The sequence below is a fragment of the Geotrypetes seraphini genome, chromosome 7 (assembly GCF_902459505.1).
Source record: "Geotrypetes seraphini chromosome 7, aGeoSer1.1, whole genome shotgun sequence".
Taxonomy (NCBI): Eukaryota; Metazoa; Chordata; class Amphibia; order Gymnophiona; family Dermophiidae; genus Geotrypetes; species Geotrypetes seraphini.
Window position 1 is genome coordinate 27,751,579 of NC_047090.1, and position 17,139 is coordinate 27,768,717.

The following is a 17,139-nucleotide window of genomic DNA, read 5'->3' on the forward strand; positions in this document are numbered from 1 at the left end:
TCTTTATGTTCTCACTGACGATCACCCCTAAGTCTCAGATTGAAGGGGGGGAGAGAGATGGTTTAGTGGAATGTCAGTGAGAAGCAGGTTGCAGTAGTCTAGTGTTTAGTATGCCCATCCTTGATCAATGGGCAATGAATGCCCTAGCCATAGCCTGGACTTTGCTCCTGCTTTGTTTCTATTCTAACATCTCAAGCATAGCAAAGACCCTGCATAGATTCCAAGAAGCCTAGTATCATGATTCTCATAGTGCCCTATTGACCTTCTCAGGACCAGTTCTACCTCCTCCATGCAGGCTCAAAATTCTTCAACACTGATCACTTGGAGCAAGGTCTGCTTTCTTCATCCCAGTCTCAATTTGTTAACACTCACAAGCCACATATGAGGCACTGGTGAAAAAAGAGGCACATTTACTAAATACATACAAAATGTTTTAAGACTGGTTTTCTTATTCTCAGATTAGGGAAAAGGAGACAGATGATGACAATAGCAATGATTATCCTAGGACACTGTGACAAGCAGGCAGCACATGTGGGTGAAGTCATCCACAGAGCCCAGTATGGACAGTGCTAAAGTGTATGGTCACTTTAAGCTTTAGAAAGCTTTAAGACTGCCCGCACCATGCATGTGCGAGTGCCTTCCCTTCCAGTGCCGGCTCGCAAGGTTATCAGTTTTTTTGTTTACTGCGGAGTGAAGAAGACGTATCTGAATTATGTCTAGTCGAGTTTGCCTTGAAATTTCATTATATCTTTCTTGTTAGTTGTTTTTCTTTTAAATCCTTCTTAAATTAAATTTCTTTATTTTTGCCTGTGGGCGTTTTTGAATCCTTTGTTCCATCGGCAGCATCGACGGCTTTTTGGCCTTTTCACTCAGCCCATGCTGCTTTGACTTTCCTGCTGGATCTCTTCTCGATCTTCCAGTGCTAAAAAACCCCCCACAAAAACACAAACAAGAAGAAATGCTTTACCAAACAAATTATGTTTTATTCTTTTTGTTCCTGCATTTTATTTTCTATAAGATATTAAGTCTGGGGTCGGGTACCCAGCAACTTGGACTTTTCTACGGTACCAATTCCTAATGGTACCAGTGCTTCGACATAGACTTCATTGACATCGACATCATCTTCAGTGTCACAGACATATTTCGCATCAAGTCTCTTGATGCATGCCTGTCCTTGACTCCATCAATGCATGCTGTCATTTCTGAAACGTGTCTCTTAAAGTTTACCAACGCTTAGACACCCTGATGTACCTATGGTACCAGCTGAACAGCATACAGTACCGGTGTCTCCTTTTCACAGATTAATCTTCTGAGTGTTATCAATTCCCTTCGGTACCGGTGAGCATTGACAGTTTCATTGATATCATCACCAGCTTCACTGGTATTTTCAGCATAGTCTCTCAATGCATGTCCATTATCAACACCATTGTTCATCAATGCAGGCTGTCATTTCTGAAGCGCACTTCCCCTTGGGGTTACCAACACTTCGACATCCCTGCCGTACCTATGGCACCGGCTTCAGAGCCCTTAGTGCCGGTGCAATCACTCCCTGTATGTAGGGGAACTGTATGGTGCATGGCTGGCCATGAGATTACAATGAATTTGGCCTTGTTGCCCTTTTTCTCTATTCAGTACTGATCCAGCTTAATTAGCGTCAGACTCTGCTCAGTACTGATCCATCCCTGCTCTGTGTTATTTGCCTACATCGAGGCTACATTTTACCTCAGTACTGTTGCTGCTCCTGTAACTTCATTTTCAGTGACTGGTACCAATGCTTCCACTGTCTCCCTCAGTACCAGCCTAGCCTCAGAAATCACTATGGTCGTCTACCTACATGCTCTCCTTAGCTCATCGATGCATATTGACTTCACAACTTTCATGAGGCACTTTCAATGTCTTAGTCTGGACCATTGAGTACTCTGAACTTCCAATGTTGTACCTTTTCTGCTGCTTCTTCACTGCACATACAATCTTCAGACCTCCATATCGTCTAGTCCACGATTGTTTGCTTGGAGTCATACATTGCGCCTACAGCGGAACTCCTTGAGGCATTAGATTTTGATGAACCTCCTCGGGAGTTTCTTAAATCGCCTCTTCCCAATCTGCTAAAAGAAGGTATGTTTAAGAACTGGGGGATACTTCATCACCATAGCTCCAAGGCTATTCACTTTCTCTCTATAGAAGTCAATCTTCTCCTGGATTTGTTGAACTGCAAAAAAAAAAAAACACAAAAAAACCCTGCGATTTCCATGTATCAACAGCTTTCTTCCTCGTCACAGACAAGTTTTAAAAGATTCTTCACAGGATCAATCAGGTTTTCACCTACAAAATGTCTACCATTGTACCATCAATGTTGCTAGCCTTGTCAAATAGACCAAAAAGATATTTGCCATTCTTTATTCAGGTCCTCTATGTACTTCCCTCCAATATTGCACCCTACCAACCACCTGCTTGAACTTTAAAGTCCATCAAAATTTATAAAATCATATCAGAGTTATAAAATCATTTCATGCTACAGCTCCACCTGCTCGAATCGGACAATATATCTGCTTTTTGGGTGGAGCACTACACATTTATGTTTTATTTGTAGGCCAACTATCCCATTCAGTAATCTAGGGTCCCACATAATAATAATAATAGTCCCACATAATAATAATAATAGCTTTATTTATATCCCGTCATACCTATTCAGTTTGAGATGGTTTACAGTGAAGCAGTGAGCAAAGTGGTTACAAGGTACAGATATACAGTATTTCAGCATGATAAGAAGGTGCGTGTACACAGTATTGCAGCTAACAGTGATTACAAGGTGAGGGAAGATCTAAGAGAAGAGGGTTGTAGCTTGTACATGAGTATCAGAGTTTGGGTGGAAAAGAGGGTAGGTGAGAGAGGGGGGATTGGAGAAGTTGGAGGGAGAAGACAGATTTGAAGGAAGGAAGTTCAAACAAATATGTCAAATAGGTGGGTTTTCATTGCTTTTCTGAAAGATTGGTATGTCGAGGAATTCAAGAGGAGGTTGCTTAGGGTGTTGTTCCAGGTTCCTACTTGGAAGGATAGTTGGGGAATCTCTTGTAACGACATCCCTTGGGATTAGGGAATATGCTGCCTGTTTGTTCTAGGATAAAGCATAGTTACTTAGCGCAACAGGTGTTATCCAGGGACAGAAAGCAGATATTCTCACATCCCACCCACATCCCCTTGTTGGCTTCTTCACTTGGACCTAAAATCGACGAGCTCGCAAGCCAACGTCGGGCAGGAAGGCATGCACATGCATGGTGGGGACTGTCCTAAAACTTTCTAAAGCTTAAAGTGACAGTGCACTTTAGCATTGTCTGTATCAGGCTCTGTGGATGATATCACTCACATGTAGAAATATCTGCCTACTGTTCCCAGATAACACCTGTTATGGTAAGTAATTCTGCTTTTTTGCTGTATGCAGTGTTTTGAGTTTACATGTGGTACTTCTATTTTTTCTTTGTTTCCCTAGAAAAGAGGAGACAATCTGTTTTCTATATTTAATGATTTTCCATGCCAGCAACATATTTTTTTGATAACTTTTACATTCTCTCTATACTTTCTATTTCCTGTTTATTAACCAAATAATCTTATGTAACTGGACCTCCGTTGTAATGTATATGTATCATAGTTTCCAGTTTGGAGGAATTCATCCCAAGATGTGGGCTTAGTCTTTTTTTCATTGTGGATAGAATTGTAAACTATTACTCTTTAACGTCCTCTAAAGTATGAGACTGCATCACTGAATAATGATAAACAGGTGTAATGTTACATGCTTGTTTCAGGATCTGAATAAGCGTCTCTCACTGCCTGCAGACATAAGGATACCTGATGGATACCTAGAAAAGCTCCAGATTAGCAGCCCACCCTTTGATCAGCCAATGAGTAGGCGATCTCGACGAGCTTCACTAGTAAGTCTTTTTCTTAAGTAGGTTTTCCAGATTAACTGATGTTATTATATTTGCTGAACAGAAAGTAGAATCCAAAGCAAAAAAAAAACCCCGTTATTCTTGGTGTAGAAATTGAACCTGCTTCAGACTGTTTATGTGGCCTGAATTTGCATATTAGGACTGAATTGCCCAATTAGAATTACTTAGGCTTTTCCAATTAAACACAGTTCTAATTAACAACTGGATCTGGACTGGCCTTACTTACATCCTTTCATCACATTGCATTTTGACCTGATCCCTGGCACCACCCTGTCAGCTAGGGCCTCAGGTTTGCATGGACCTCCATGCCTTTTTCAGGTCACCTGACCCTTAAGATACCGCTCAGCGAGCTTTAAGACCTGATACCTTGTACAAGATACCTTGTAGCTTGGGAATACCACGAGCTGCAACAGTTACCCCATATGAATTCCTCTATCAGTGTGTTCATGCCAGCTAGGGTGGGCAGATGGGTGACAGTCTGTCTCTGATGGAAAGGAAAAAGATCCATGCCCCTAGAAGCTGCTCATTGAAATACCCTCCTAGCCAGCCCACCTTAAAAGCTATCCTGCGCAATCCTGACCCTCACCTTCGGCGGGAAGCACAAGTTTAAAATTGTTCCTCCCAATCACCTATCCCCTGCCCCTTCCTCCCAGCCTCTTATTTCCTGCAACTTGCACCCTTCTCCCTCATCCTTCCTAGACTTGCTGTCTCAGTCACCAATAGGTAGGTTTACCAGACTTCTGGATTTACCCCTTACATGTCCTCTTTTTAGAGGACTGACCGGAAGTCTGAACAGCTTTTCAAAACCCGACACTTTGGGTTTTGAAAAGCTGTTGAGATCGGAGCCGAGCCTGGATTGCATGTGCGGATGCGATGCGGTGATGTGACGTTGCACACATATGTGATGTCATCACATCTGCACATACACTCCAGACGGCCCGAAGAGAGAAGATTTGCGTAGGGGCGGAATGGGGCGGGGCCACACATTGTTCTCTTTTTCCAGATGCAAAATCTGGTAACTATACCAATGGGTGATCAACACGGACAATCCAGCCCAGTGTTTACTATGCTCAACGAGACTAGCTCTTGGGGCTATGTATAGACTGTGGAATAATTTAATCTGTTCTTTTTGTGAGCCTCGTTGGTTGCTTGAAGTACAGGGAAAATATGACTTTGAATTTTTAGGTCTGAAGTATGTTAAAGTAATTCACTGAATAAATAATCTAGTTTAAACCGCTCATCGTTGAATATAAGTCACCCTTCAATATGCTTTTAGGAACAGGGACATAAAAAAATTGCAGCCAAGGGACATTTTTACCAGAGTTAATGTTTGTTTACCAAATGTTAAATACAGACATTAATGTGCGCTAAGTGTAAAGCCTGTGTGTTAACCATTGGAGACATTCCAGCATGTTCCCATATAGTTACTACTTGGAATAAATAGTACTTTATTGTCCAGTAAATGAATTGAGAATTTACTGCTTCATTTTTAGGAGACAATTAGTGCATCCAAGCTAATTGCACAAGTGCCCATGCACAGTAAAGCTGTCTGTACTAATTGCAATGAACAGTCCATTCCCATTTCCTGCCCCTTAATACACTATGCAGCAGGCTATCCTGCTGCCTTGATAGCAGTTATCACACATGTGTTGCTAGCGGTGTACACAAATTCTCATGCTAATTACTTGGCACGCTTTAGTAAAAGGACACATAGCCTTCAAATCACAAAACAGCCATTTGAGTGGTTAATCAGTAGTTAAATTAATAATAATAATAACAACTTTATTCTTTTATACCGCCATAACCAAAGTTCTAGGCAGTTTACACTAAAAAGAGCTGGACAATCAGCGAAATACAATAATACAGTAAAAAAATACAAATATTTGTAAAATAGAATTTCAATAATAAAACTCACTAAGTAATAAACTTATCAAACAAAGTGGTCTTAATTAATTTCCGAAAACTGCAATAGGATAACATAGCTTGCTGAATACATTTACCTAACCAAAACTGTTGCCTACCAGCTTGAAATGCTAGGGTCCTATCTAAGAAGGTCTTATATCTACACCCATTAATTTTTGGATAAGCAAATAAGTAGAAGTTTCTAGTTTCATACACCTTGCTTTTAAACCTAATTTGGATATAAATGTATAGAAAGTATTAGAATAGTAAGAACACTGCATAATGATAAGAGTAATTTGAAGAAAATGGTCTATTTTAGCTCAAACTATAGAAAATCTTTTTGAAAATGAACTTAGTCATGTGAAAAAATTAGGACATCCCATGAAATATTCAGTTCTTTCTTAAGAAATGTTCACATATTGATCTCAAATCTTTTTTTATTTATCTCTATGTATTCTAACTGAGGAATAAATTAGGACACCCTACACCCTAATAGCTAGTGTTACCCCCTTTGGCTGAAATAAGTGCAGTGAGACGCTTCTTGTAGCCATCTACCAGTCTCTGACATTGATTGGTCTGAGGAAAGTTTGGTCCACTCCTCAATGCAGAATCTTTCAGCTGTGAGATGTTTGAGGGGTTTCTTGCATGTACAGCCTGTTTCAAATCACCCCACAGTATTTCAATGGGATTAAGATCAGGGCTTTGACTTGGCCACTCCAGGACTCTCCATTTCTTAGTTTTCAGCCAGTCCTTGGTAGATTTATTGGTATGTTTTGGGTCATTGTTGTGTTGCAGTGTCCAGTTCCGCTTCAGCTATAATTTTCTTATAGATGGTCTCGCATGTTTCTCAAGCACCCTCTGATACACAGTAGAATTCATGGTGGATTCTATGATGGTGAGCTGGCCAGGTCCTGCTGCAGCAAGGCATCCCCAAACCATGACACTTCCACCTCCGTGCTTCACAGTTGGAATGAGGTTCATTTCCTGGAATGCTGTATTTGGTGTATGTCAAACATGTCCTCTTTTCTTGTGTCCAAATAAGTCAATTTTAGTCTCATCTGTCCATAGAACACTATTCCAGAAGTCCTGGTGTTTTGTCTACATTCTCTCTGGCAAACTTCAGTCTGGCATTGATGTTTCTCTTAGAGAGCAACGGTTTCCTCCTTGCACACCTCCTCAGCAAGTTAAATTTGTGTCATCTCTTTCTGATTGTAGAGGCATCCACTTTCACATCAACAGTAGCAAGAGCCTGCTGTAGGTCCCTTGATGACATTTTAGGGTTTTTGGAGACTTCTTTTAGCATCTTGCGGTCTGCTCTGGGGGCCAACTTGTTTGGACGGCCAGACCTGGACATGTTGGCAGTTGTTTGGAAAGTCCTCTACTTGTACACTATTTTCCGGACCATGGAATAGCTAATGTCAATTTTTTTTAGATCTTTTACAATCCCTTAACAGACTTATAAGCTGCTACAATCTTCTTTCTGAAGGCCTCAGACAGCTCTTTTGATCTCACCATGTTGTTTACTCTCACCGCAGCAATCATGAGCACACCAAACTAAATGTCAGAGGTTTAAGTAGGGCAAACCTCCTTCAAAATGCTGAATAACGATGTTCTAATCATGTGCACCTGATGTGATACACCTGTCTGTGATTTGAGCCACTTTAAGTGGGAAGATACGTGGGGGTGTCCTAATTTATTCCTAAGTTAGTATACACATTTTTGTGGATATCTTTTGTTCTTTGTGTAAATCAAGGAAAAGTTTTGTTGTATATCTGCAATTACATCATTTTCTTTTCCAGAGATAAATTTAAAAAAAAAAAAATTTGACATCGATATGTGAACATTTCTTAAGAAAGAACTGAATTTTTAATGGAGTGTCCTAATTTTTTCACATGACTTTAGAACAAGAAGGGATAGAGAGAGTTCAGAGGAGAATTATGTCAAGAACATAAGGAAACCTGGGAACAGGTACAGGCCCTTTCTCCAATTTTATTCTGACCTCTATATTGTAATTGGATAATTCTCATGTGTGGTAGTAAGCAACTCTTTATAATATGAAGCTTTTGCCACTGTGGTTACGACTTGGCATTGCTTCTATAATCCACTCATCCCCAACCCTAATACTACTACAGATACAAATGGGGATACGGAAACAAATGGTAAACTAGAGTCCCTCTGGATAAAGATTCCCAGACATAAAGAAACAGACATAAAAATTGGCCTCTATTATCGACCCCCGGGACAGATTGAGGAAACAGACAAAGAAATGATGGAGGAAATCAACCATGGATGTAAATCAGGAAATGTAACGATCATGGGGGACTTCAACTTTCCGGGGATAGACTGGAAACTGGCAACGTCAATCTGCGGCAGAGAGTCAAAATTCCTGGAAATGATAGGAGATTGCTTCCTTGAACAAATGGTGGGAGAACCGACAAGAGGAAACGCAATCCTGGACTTGGTCATGAATGGCATTACTGGAAGGACAACAGATGTAGAAGTTACGGCCCCTCTGGGGACAAGTGATCACAATGTGATCAATTTTTCCATTGCCATCGGAAAAGGGAAACCAATCAAGACTAAAGCCACAACCTTTAACTTCAAAAAAGGGAATTATGACAGCATGAGAACCATGGTTAAAAAACGGCTCAAGAAGGGGAAAACACAAATCCAAACAGTTGATCAAGCATGGTCTCTTCTGAAAAACACCATCATAGAAGCATAGAATCTTTACATATCGAAGATATCCAAAGGAAGGCAAAAAATGGTCAAAGGCGAACCAGCTTGGTTATCCAAAGAGGTGAAGGATGCAGTGCGGGAAAAGAGGAAATCATTTAAAAGATGGAAACGAGAAAAAATGACGGAGGCCTGGAACTGTCACAAAAGCGACCAGAAAAAGTGTCATATAGTGGTAGGAGACGCCAAAAAAAATCTATGAAGAAAAGATAGCGAAAGAAGCCAAAAACTTTAAGCCCTTTTTTAGATATATAAAAGGAAAGAAACCAGCAAGAGAGGAAGTGAGCCCTCTCGACGACAAAGGAAGGAAAGGGTCAATTAAAGAAGACAAACAGGTTGCCGATAGGTTAAATTCATTTTTTGCATCTGTCTTCACAAATGAGGACACTGCAACAATGCCAGAAGCAGGGAGGATATTCACCGGAGGCTTAGAGGAAAGCCTCGCAACAGTAAATGTGGAGTTGGACATGATATACTTTCAGATTGACAAACTAAAGAATGACAAATCCCCTGGACCGGACGGAATTCACCTGAGAGTATTAAAGGAACTTAAGGTGGAAATTGGGGAACTATTATAATCCTTAGCTAACATGTCAATTAGAACCGGGCAAATACCAGACGACTGGAGGATAGCAAATGTCATCCCAATTTTCAAGAAAGGATCAAGAGGTGAACCGGGAAACTACAGACCTGTGAGTCTCACATCGGTCCCTGGGAAGCTAATTGAAGCAATAATTAAAGATAACATTGTACAACATCTGGAAGATCACAACCTAATAAGAGCTAGTCAACACGGCTTCAGGAAAGGGAAGTCATGTTTGACAAATTTACTTTAATTCTTTGAGAAGGTGAACAAACACATGGATAGTGGTCAACCAGTGGACATAATTTACTTGGACTTCCAGAAAGCATTTGACAAGGTCCCGCACGCAAGGCTTATGAGTAAATTACTAAGTCATGGAATAGGAGGAGAAGTGCACAGATGGATCGGCAAATGGTTAGAGAACAGAACGCAGAGAGTAAGCATAAATGGGAAATTCTCGGACTGGGAGAATGTGACTAGCGGCGTGCCCCAGGGCTCTGTTCTTGGGCCCATCTTGTTCAATATTTTTATAAATGACCTGGAAGAGGAGACAACAAGCAATATAATCAAGTTTGCAGATGATACAAAACTATGTCGGGTAGTGGGCTCTCAAAGGGACTGCGAGGATCTTCAGAAGGATCTGAACCAGCTGGAAAAGTGGGTGATAAAGTGGCAGATGAATTTTAACGCAGACAAATGCAAGGTAATGCATCTGGGAAAGAAAAACAAAGAACATGAATATAGGATATTGGGTGTGACATTAGCCAAATGCGAACAAGAAAGGGATTTGGGGGTACTGATAGACAGAACCCTGAAGCCATCAGCTCAATGCACGGCGGCGGCGAGGAAAGCAAACAGGATGTTAGGCATGATTAAGAAGGGGATCACGAGTAGATCGGAAGACGTCATAATGCCACTTTACAGAGCAATGGTCAGACCACACTTAGAATACTGTGTCCAACACTGGTCTCCATACCTTAAGAAGGATATAACTCTGCTGGAGAATGTGCAGAGGCGAGCCACGAAACTTGTCAGTGGTATGGAGAATTTGAACTACAAAGAACGCCTCAGAAAACTGGGACTGTTCACCCTCGAAAAGAGAAGACTGCGAGGAGATTTGTTAGAGACTTTTAAAATATTAAAAGGATTTGATAAAATTGACCAGGAAACAGCATTACTGACATTTTCAGATGTGACACGGACAAGAGGTCATAGCCTGAAACTGAGCGGCAGCAGGTTCAGGACAAATGTCGGGAAGTTCTGTTTCACACAACGAGTGGTGGGTGCTTGGAATGCTCTCCCAGAGGAGGTTGTGGCAGAGACTACTGTTCTGGGTTTCAAGCGCAAGTTGGATTCATACCTTCTTGCAAATCACATCGGGGGATACGGGAAATCCGGGTCTCCAATAAGGAGCACCTAACTGGGCCTCCGCGTGTGCGGATCGCCGGACTAGATGGACCTAGGTCTGATCCGGCGAAGGCGTTTCTTATGTTCTTTTGTTCTTATGTTCTTACTACTTAATATTTGTATAGCGTTATCAGACACACACACAGCACTGTACATTAAATACACAAGAGACGGTCCCTGCTCGTAAGAGCTTACAATCTAATTATGACACACAGTGGACAAAATGGTGAATCAATATAAGCTGAGGGGAAATACAAAGGGATGAAGGGGAAGAGAGGGTAGAGGATTACAGAGGGATTTATAAACAAATATGGTGCATTACCAGTTGGTAGGGCACCCACCTATGTTTCTGCATGCCACTCCTCAAAAATTGAAATATCTAAGTTTAACCATGTAAGACAAAACTCATTGCTCTTGGTCATTTAAATTTGTGACCCACAGTTTATGATGATAAATATTCCACATAGAATGCACCATCATCTCGCTGATACTACTGCTACTATTAATTATTTCTATAGCGCTACCAGACGCACGCAGTGCTATACAGAGTCACAAAGAGTAAGAAAACAGTCCCTGCTCGAAAGAGCTTACAATCTAAACAAACAAGACAGACAAACAGGATGCCATGGATACAGTTAAGGGGAACTGTTAATCAGCGGGCTGGGTTGGAGGGCAGAGGATTGAAAGCTATATCAAAAAGGTGGGTTTTCAATCTGCTTTTAGATAAGGGAAGGGGCTTGACGGACAAACTCAGGTAATTTATTCCAGCTAGATGAAAGGAACGAAGTTTGGAATTGGCAGTAGAGGAGAAGGGTAACGTTAAGAGTGACTTATCTGGGAGGTGTTTTAAGAATAGAGAAGTGAGGAAAGATATTGAGGGGCAGCAGAATGAACACACTTGTAGGTGAGCAATAAGATTTTGAACTGTATGTGATGGCAGATAGGGAGCCAGTGAAGTGACTTAAGGAGAGGGCTAACATGAGCATAGCAAGCTTGGCAGAAGATGAGTCGCACAGCAGAGTTTTGTACAGATTGCAAGGGGGAGATGTGACACTGAGGGATACTAGTTAGGAATAGATTACAGTAATCTAAGCATGAGGTTACAAGACCTTGGACAAGGGTCCGGTTAGTGTGATAGTTTAAAACCTTGGTCAAGAATTGTTCATTTTCTTTCGAGTTCAGATATGTTGTATATATTAGAAGCCATATCCATTGAATTTGTCAAGCTAGGACTTGTTTTGGGATGTATATACTTCATAAATATGGCTCATGTTTGCTGGTGGCTGATCCATTTAGCTCCCTATTCATGCTGTTTTCTCCTGTTTACAGTCTGAAATTGGATTTGGAAAGATGGAAACCTATGTCAAGTTGGAAAAACTTGGGGAGGTTAGTATTTAGCATTTCATTTTATTGTGGCTCTATTTTTTGTTTTGTGTATATATATGTGTGTGTGTGTGTGTGTGTGTATATATATATATATATATACACAGTACTCCCCCGATATTATTCCAGGAACCCCCGTGAATGCTGAAAAACCGCAATTACGGTTTTTAGCGGGGGAGATGGGAGAGAGCACCCAGAGAGGGAAGCCAGAGCGCCAGCAAGTAAAGGAAATCATTCGCGGTATGCTCCGACTGCCTCTTCCCGCACCAAAGTAGGGCCTTACCAATCAGGAGCTGCTTTGACAGTGCAAGAAGAGGCAGACGGAACATATCACAAGTGATTTCTTTCACTCGCCGGCGCTCCGGCTGCTCTCTCCTGCGGCTGCCCTCTCCTGCCCGGTCATTCGTGGTCGGAAAATCTGCGAATGGGACTGCGAACCATGAATGACTGTGGGAACACTGTATATATGTGTGTGTGTGTGTGTATATAGATATAGATATGTGTGTGTGTGTATACTAGTCTTTAAGCCCATTACATTAATGGGTGCTAGAATATATGTCTGTCTGTCTTTCTTTCTGTCTCTCTCCCTACCCCTGTCTCTTTCTTTCTGTCTTTCTCCCTCCCGCTGTCTTTCTTTCTGTCTGTCTCACTCCCTGGCCCCTTTTGTCTGTCTTTCTGTCTCTCTCCCTGTGTCTTTCTTCCTTTCTTTCTGTCTCCCTCCCAATGTCTGTCTGTCTTTTTTTCTATGTGTCTCTCTCCCTGCCCCCTATGCAGCAGCAGCATTTCCCTCCCCCACTTCCCTGTGCATTCCCCCCTCCATTTCCTTGTGCAGCATCATTTCCCCCACCCCAATTCCCTGTGCAGCAGCAGCATTTCCCTCCCCCCACTTCCCTATGCAGCAGTCGCAGCAGCATTCCCTCCCCCTCCATTTCCCTGTGCAGCAGCATTTCCCTCCACCACCCCACTTCCTTGTGCAGCAGCATTTCCCTCCCCCACCCCACTTCCCTGTGCAGCATCAGCATTTCCTTCCCCCCCCACTTCCCTGTGCAGCAGCCACAGCAGCAGAATTCCCTCCCCCTCCATTTCCCTGTGCAGCAGCATTTCCCTCTCCCCCTCCCACACACTTCTCTGTGCAGCAGCAGCGGTATTTCCCTCGCCCTCCATGTCCCTGTGCAGCAGCAGCATTTCCCCTTCCCCCCTTCCCACGGTCTGGCCAGCTCCCTTAGTCCCTTGCCGGAGTTATTTTTAAGTTTAAAGGTGCTGCGGTGGCTCTGCTCACAATCCCCGCCTGCATCGGAAGCCTTCTCTGACGCAGGTACGGCTTGTGAGAGGAGCTGCGGCGGCAGCTTTGAACTTTAAAATAAATTTAAGGGAGCCAGCTAGACCGCAACATTATCTTGGTGTCTGCGAGTGTGGGGCCATTGTAAGCGCGCATGCGCACTCCTGGCCACGGACCATGGATCACGGATCACGCAGGTAGGAGTGCGCATGCGCGCTTAGCGTTTTATTATGTTAGATATATATATGTATATATTTGGATGTATATATTCATTTAGAGGGAAATTTTCAGAACCCTTTTACCCTCCGTATTCTTACCAACTTTGAGCAGAGGCATTCCCAAGTGTGAGCCGGGTTGGGTATGTAACAATGCAGACTGGAGACAAAAGGTGCCCACAGAATAAGCAGGTGGAGATCTCTGTGGATACTTTTTCTCTAGATCATAATCAAAGGAAAATAGACAGTTTTTAAAAGAAAAGTTACTTCTGAATGAGTACTCTGTTGCATAAAAAATGTATCTTTTTCTCTTTTTTGTACTATAACCTTAATATAATGTAATTTTGTGTACTAATGGAAGAACTGTCTATTTTTAGATGGCTCATGTCACTGTAATGAATGGTATTATATCAAATATGAAGTTTTGATCAGTGTTCAAATGTCAATTGTGAGATAATGTGAAAGTAATGAGCACTAATTTGTTGCAAATGATGCACAATTCTAACCTCTACAGAGGAAAAAAGACCTCAAAACGCCCCTAGTGCTGAGTCAATTGAAAAGCACCATTGAGGGGTTTTAGATACTACCACCGGTCAAAAAATCTCTGAGAAATGTGACTTAATTTTTTTAAATTATTTTTTCTTTTTTCAAAATCACTTCTCATCGGCTTGCTCTGAGATAAGAAGTTTGCTGCTCTTGCTGTGCTTCAATCAGCAGATGAACAAACTGCCTTTTCCTCCGTCCCCCTTCAGAAAAGCTGTTGTTTATGGACTCCTCAGAACTTAATACCCCTATATTATGGCAGATTTGCTCTGGAGGCTGGCTGAGAAGCGTCTGTGCGCCATGGGGCAAGTGAAGGGGGGGTTGATGGGAGCTTCAAGCTTAGCTCCCTTGGATGTCTCTAGGGCTGGGGAGCCACAGAGGATTGTGTCTGGGTAAGGTAATTCCTGGGATAGCAGCTTGGTGGAGCACAGAGGTGCAGACACCACAGAACCCAAGAGAAGGAAGCTGAACTCTCCCATGGGGGTCCCAGAGCTACCTTGGAAGGGGTTCACCCCTGATTTTGTGAATCTCTTCTGGTAAACCTATTTAAATTGTCTGATTTCATAATGACTGCATGTGGGCACGACAGAGGTAGCGCAAGCAAGTTTGCTCACTGGGGACGCGCTTCCCTCGGAACAGGGTCCTGTTCAAGAGGATTATGTCCAGTCCAATCTGGACTGTGCAGACAGAGAGTTTGATTCTATGCCTTTACTGTCTGTATACTGCTTCCCTGATGGGTGATGCAGGATCCCAAATAGGGGCTTGTACCCAGGAAGTGGTAATAGCCTTGGATCAGGTCGATGGCCAGTCTGTCCACTCCCTGTTTAAGTTCACGGCATTGCTGGAAATAATTACAGATTCCTTGTGGGAATTAAATCTAGAAACCCCTCCCCAACTCACACACACACAACTTTGAACACACAATGTTCTGTTATAAGCAACGTGAAGTCTCAGCCCACATCCTTTTCCTAGCATCCTGACATTAATGTATAGTCACAAAGAACAGGGATGCTCCTGAGGGATCCTTAAAAGGTAGCCAAGACCATGGTAAGGCTATATCCTGTTGTTCCAGAATGTCAGCAGCTGTTTACACAGCCAAAAGTGGATTCCCTGGTAGCCAAGGTGACTAAACTCGCCTCTGTCCCAAGCAAGGGAAGAGTGGTTTTGAAGGATGCACAGGATCACACAGCAGGTATGATTCTAAGACAGTTTGAGGCTTTGGCCTTTAAGGCAGTAGCAGTAGCCCTGTTTGTGACCCGTGCCTGCCATACTAGGTTGCGGCAGAGTCTGTCAATAGATGATGATCCTTCTCCCCAGCTTATTCAAGCAGGGGTAGATTATGTAGCCAGTGCACTATATTATATCAGAATTATGAGCAAAGTTTCTGCTTATTCCATCTTGGCCCATAGAATGCTCTGGATTAGAGAATGATGCGGGGGAAAAAAATTTATCACCGTCCCTGTCCCCACCCTGTCCCTGCGAGCTCGGTCCCCAACCCTGCCCTGTCCTCGCCCTACCCCCACCCCGCAAACTTTCTGATCACATCAGCCCAAGCCCTGAATAGTTATGATTTTATATTGAACTTATTTTATTAAAGTATAAAAATAAACAATATTCAGTACAATTGTCATTTTATAAACACAAATAAAACAAAGCAACGATCAACAAAACCCCTGTCTCCCCTCCCCTTTACAAATATCCCCTTCACTATCGTGAAAACTGAACAAACCAAATTACTACAGATTGCGGACCATGGTTTACCACGGTAAACGGTCCCCGTTTCATTCTCTACTCTGGATCAGCCAATGGGCGGGTGATTAGCATCTAAGACTATGCTGAGTAAGCTGCCTTTCAAAGGGAAGATGTTATTTGGAAAGTGGCTGAATGATCTCATAATTAGTATGACAGGTCATTGGCCAAAATTCTTACCGGATAGCAGACCTTGGCCCCCTAGAGGAACGAGGTAATCTAATTTTCTAGGCTCACTGCATTTTAAGCAATTCACCTAGAGACCCAGAAACTCTATCTAATAATAATAATAATAACTTTATTCTTATATACCACCAACAATCTTGCGACTTCTAGGTGGTTTACAATGAAGAGAAACTGTACAGACAGCGAATTACAGAGTATAGCATTGAACATCTAGTGATAGTAACAGGAGAGTTACAGGGTCTGTGTATTACACGGTTTCACAATGAGTAGCATTATACAGTCGACGATATTCAGAGCATAAGTAGGAGAAGAGAAAGGAGATTGCGCTTTGAGTTACAAGACTGCGAAGGTGAAAAAGATAACATAAGATGTTGATGAGAAGTAAGTTGTTAACTTGGTACATTTGAACGAAGGACGGGCACCAGTGGGAAAAACTGGTAACAATTAAAGATAGAAATTTTGGCAGAAGAGGGTAGACGGACTCCTTGGGATGGGAGGAGGCTCCGATTTTAGGGGAGAAGTCTGGTTAGGTTATAAATTTCTTAAACAAGGTGGTTTTTAGTTCTTTCCTAAAGATACTATATGATTCTCTGGCGGCATCAGTGAAGTAGCCTATCCAAGTTTGCAGTCTACCTGCTTGGAATTTGAATGTTCTATCAAAGAAGGTGCGATATCTACAGCCTATGATATTTGGGTAGGTAAAGAGGTTACGGTTTCTGGTAGGCCTAATAGAGGAGTGGAATTCGAAGTGAGGTAGTAGGTAGCTGGGGACCAGTCCCCAGATTAGTTTATAGCAGAGGCAGGAGAATTTGAATAGAATTCGTGCTTCAATTGGTAACCAATGAAGGAGTTTGTAGAATGGACTAACATGATCGCTCTTCTTTAGTCCGAATATTAGACGGATGGCCGTATTTTGAACTATTCTCAGTTTTATCACATTTTTTTTAGATATTCCCAAGTAGACAATGTTACAGTAGCCCAGGGTAGATAAAATCAGTGATTGTACCAATATTCTGAAGGATAGCGGGTCGAAGTATTTTTTTATGGTTTTCAGTTTCCAAAGGATGAAAAAGCATTTTTTAGTCACCGAGTTTATGTGCTCGGTCAGGGTCAGGTGGGTATCCAGGGTGACTCCCAGTATTTTTATGGTTTTTAGTATTGGGTGATCATGGCCGTTTACATATATTGTAGTTGCGGAGATTTTCTCGTTTG

The 17,139-nt window shown here is 42.2% G+C and overlaps 1 protein-coding gene across 4 annotated transcripts in view; it reads left to right on the forward strand.

Moving 5' to 3' along the window:
* CDK17 (cyclin dependent kinase 17) overlaps nucleotides 1-17,139 on the forward strand; it is a 220,656-nt gene that overhangs the window by 125,131 nt on the left and 78,386 nt on the right. For all 4 annotated transcript variants that reach the window (XM_033951159.1, XM_033951157.1, XM_033951156.1 and 1 more), the window contains 2 exons: nucleotides 3,801-3,926; nucleotides 11,902-11,958. In XM_033951159.1, coding sequence (XP_033807050.1) covers nucleotides 3,801-3,926; nucleotides 11,902-11,958 — 183 coding nt within the window. The remainder of the gene's footprint in view (nucleotides 1-3,800; nucleotides 3,927-11,901; nucleotides 11,959-17,139) is intronic.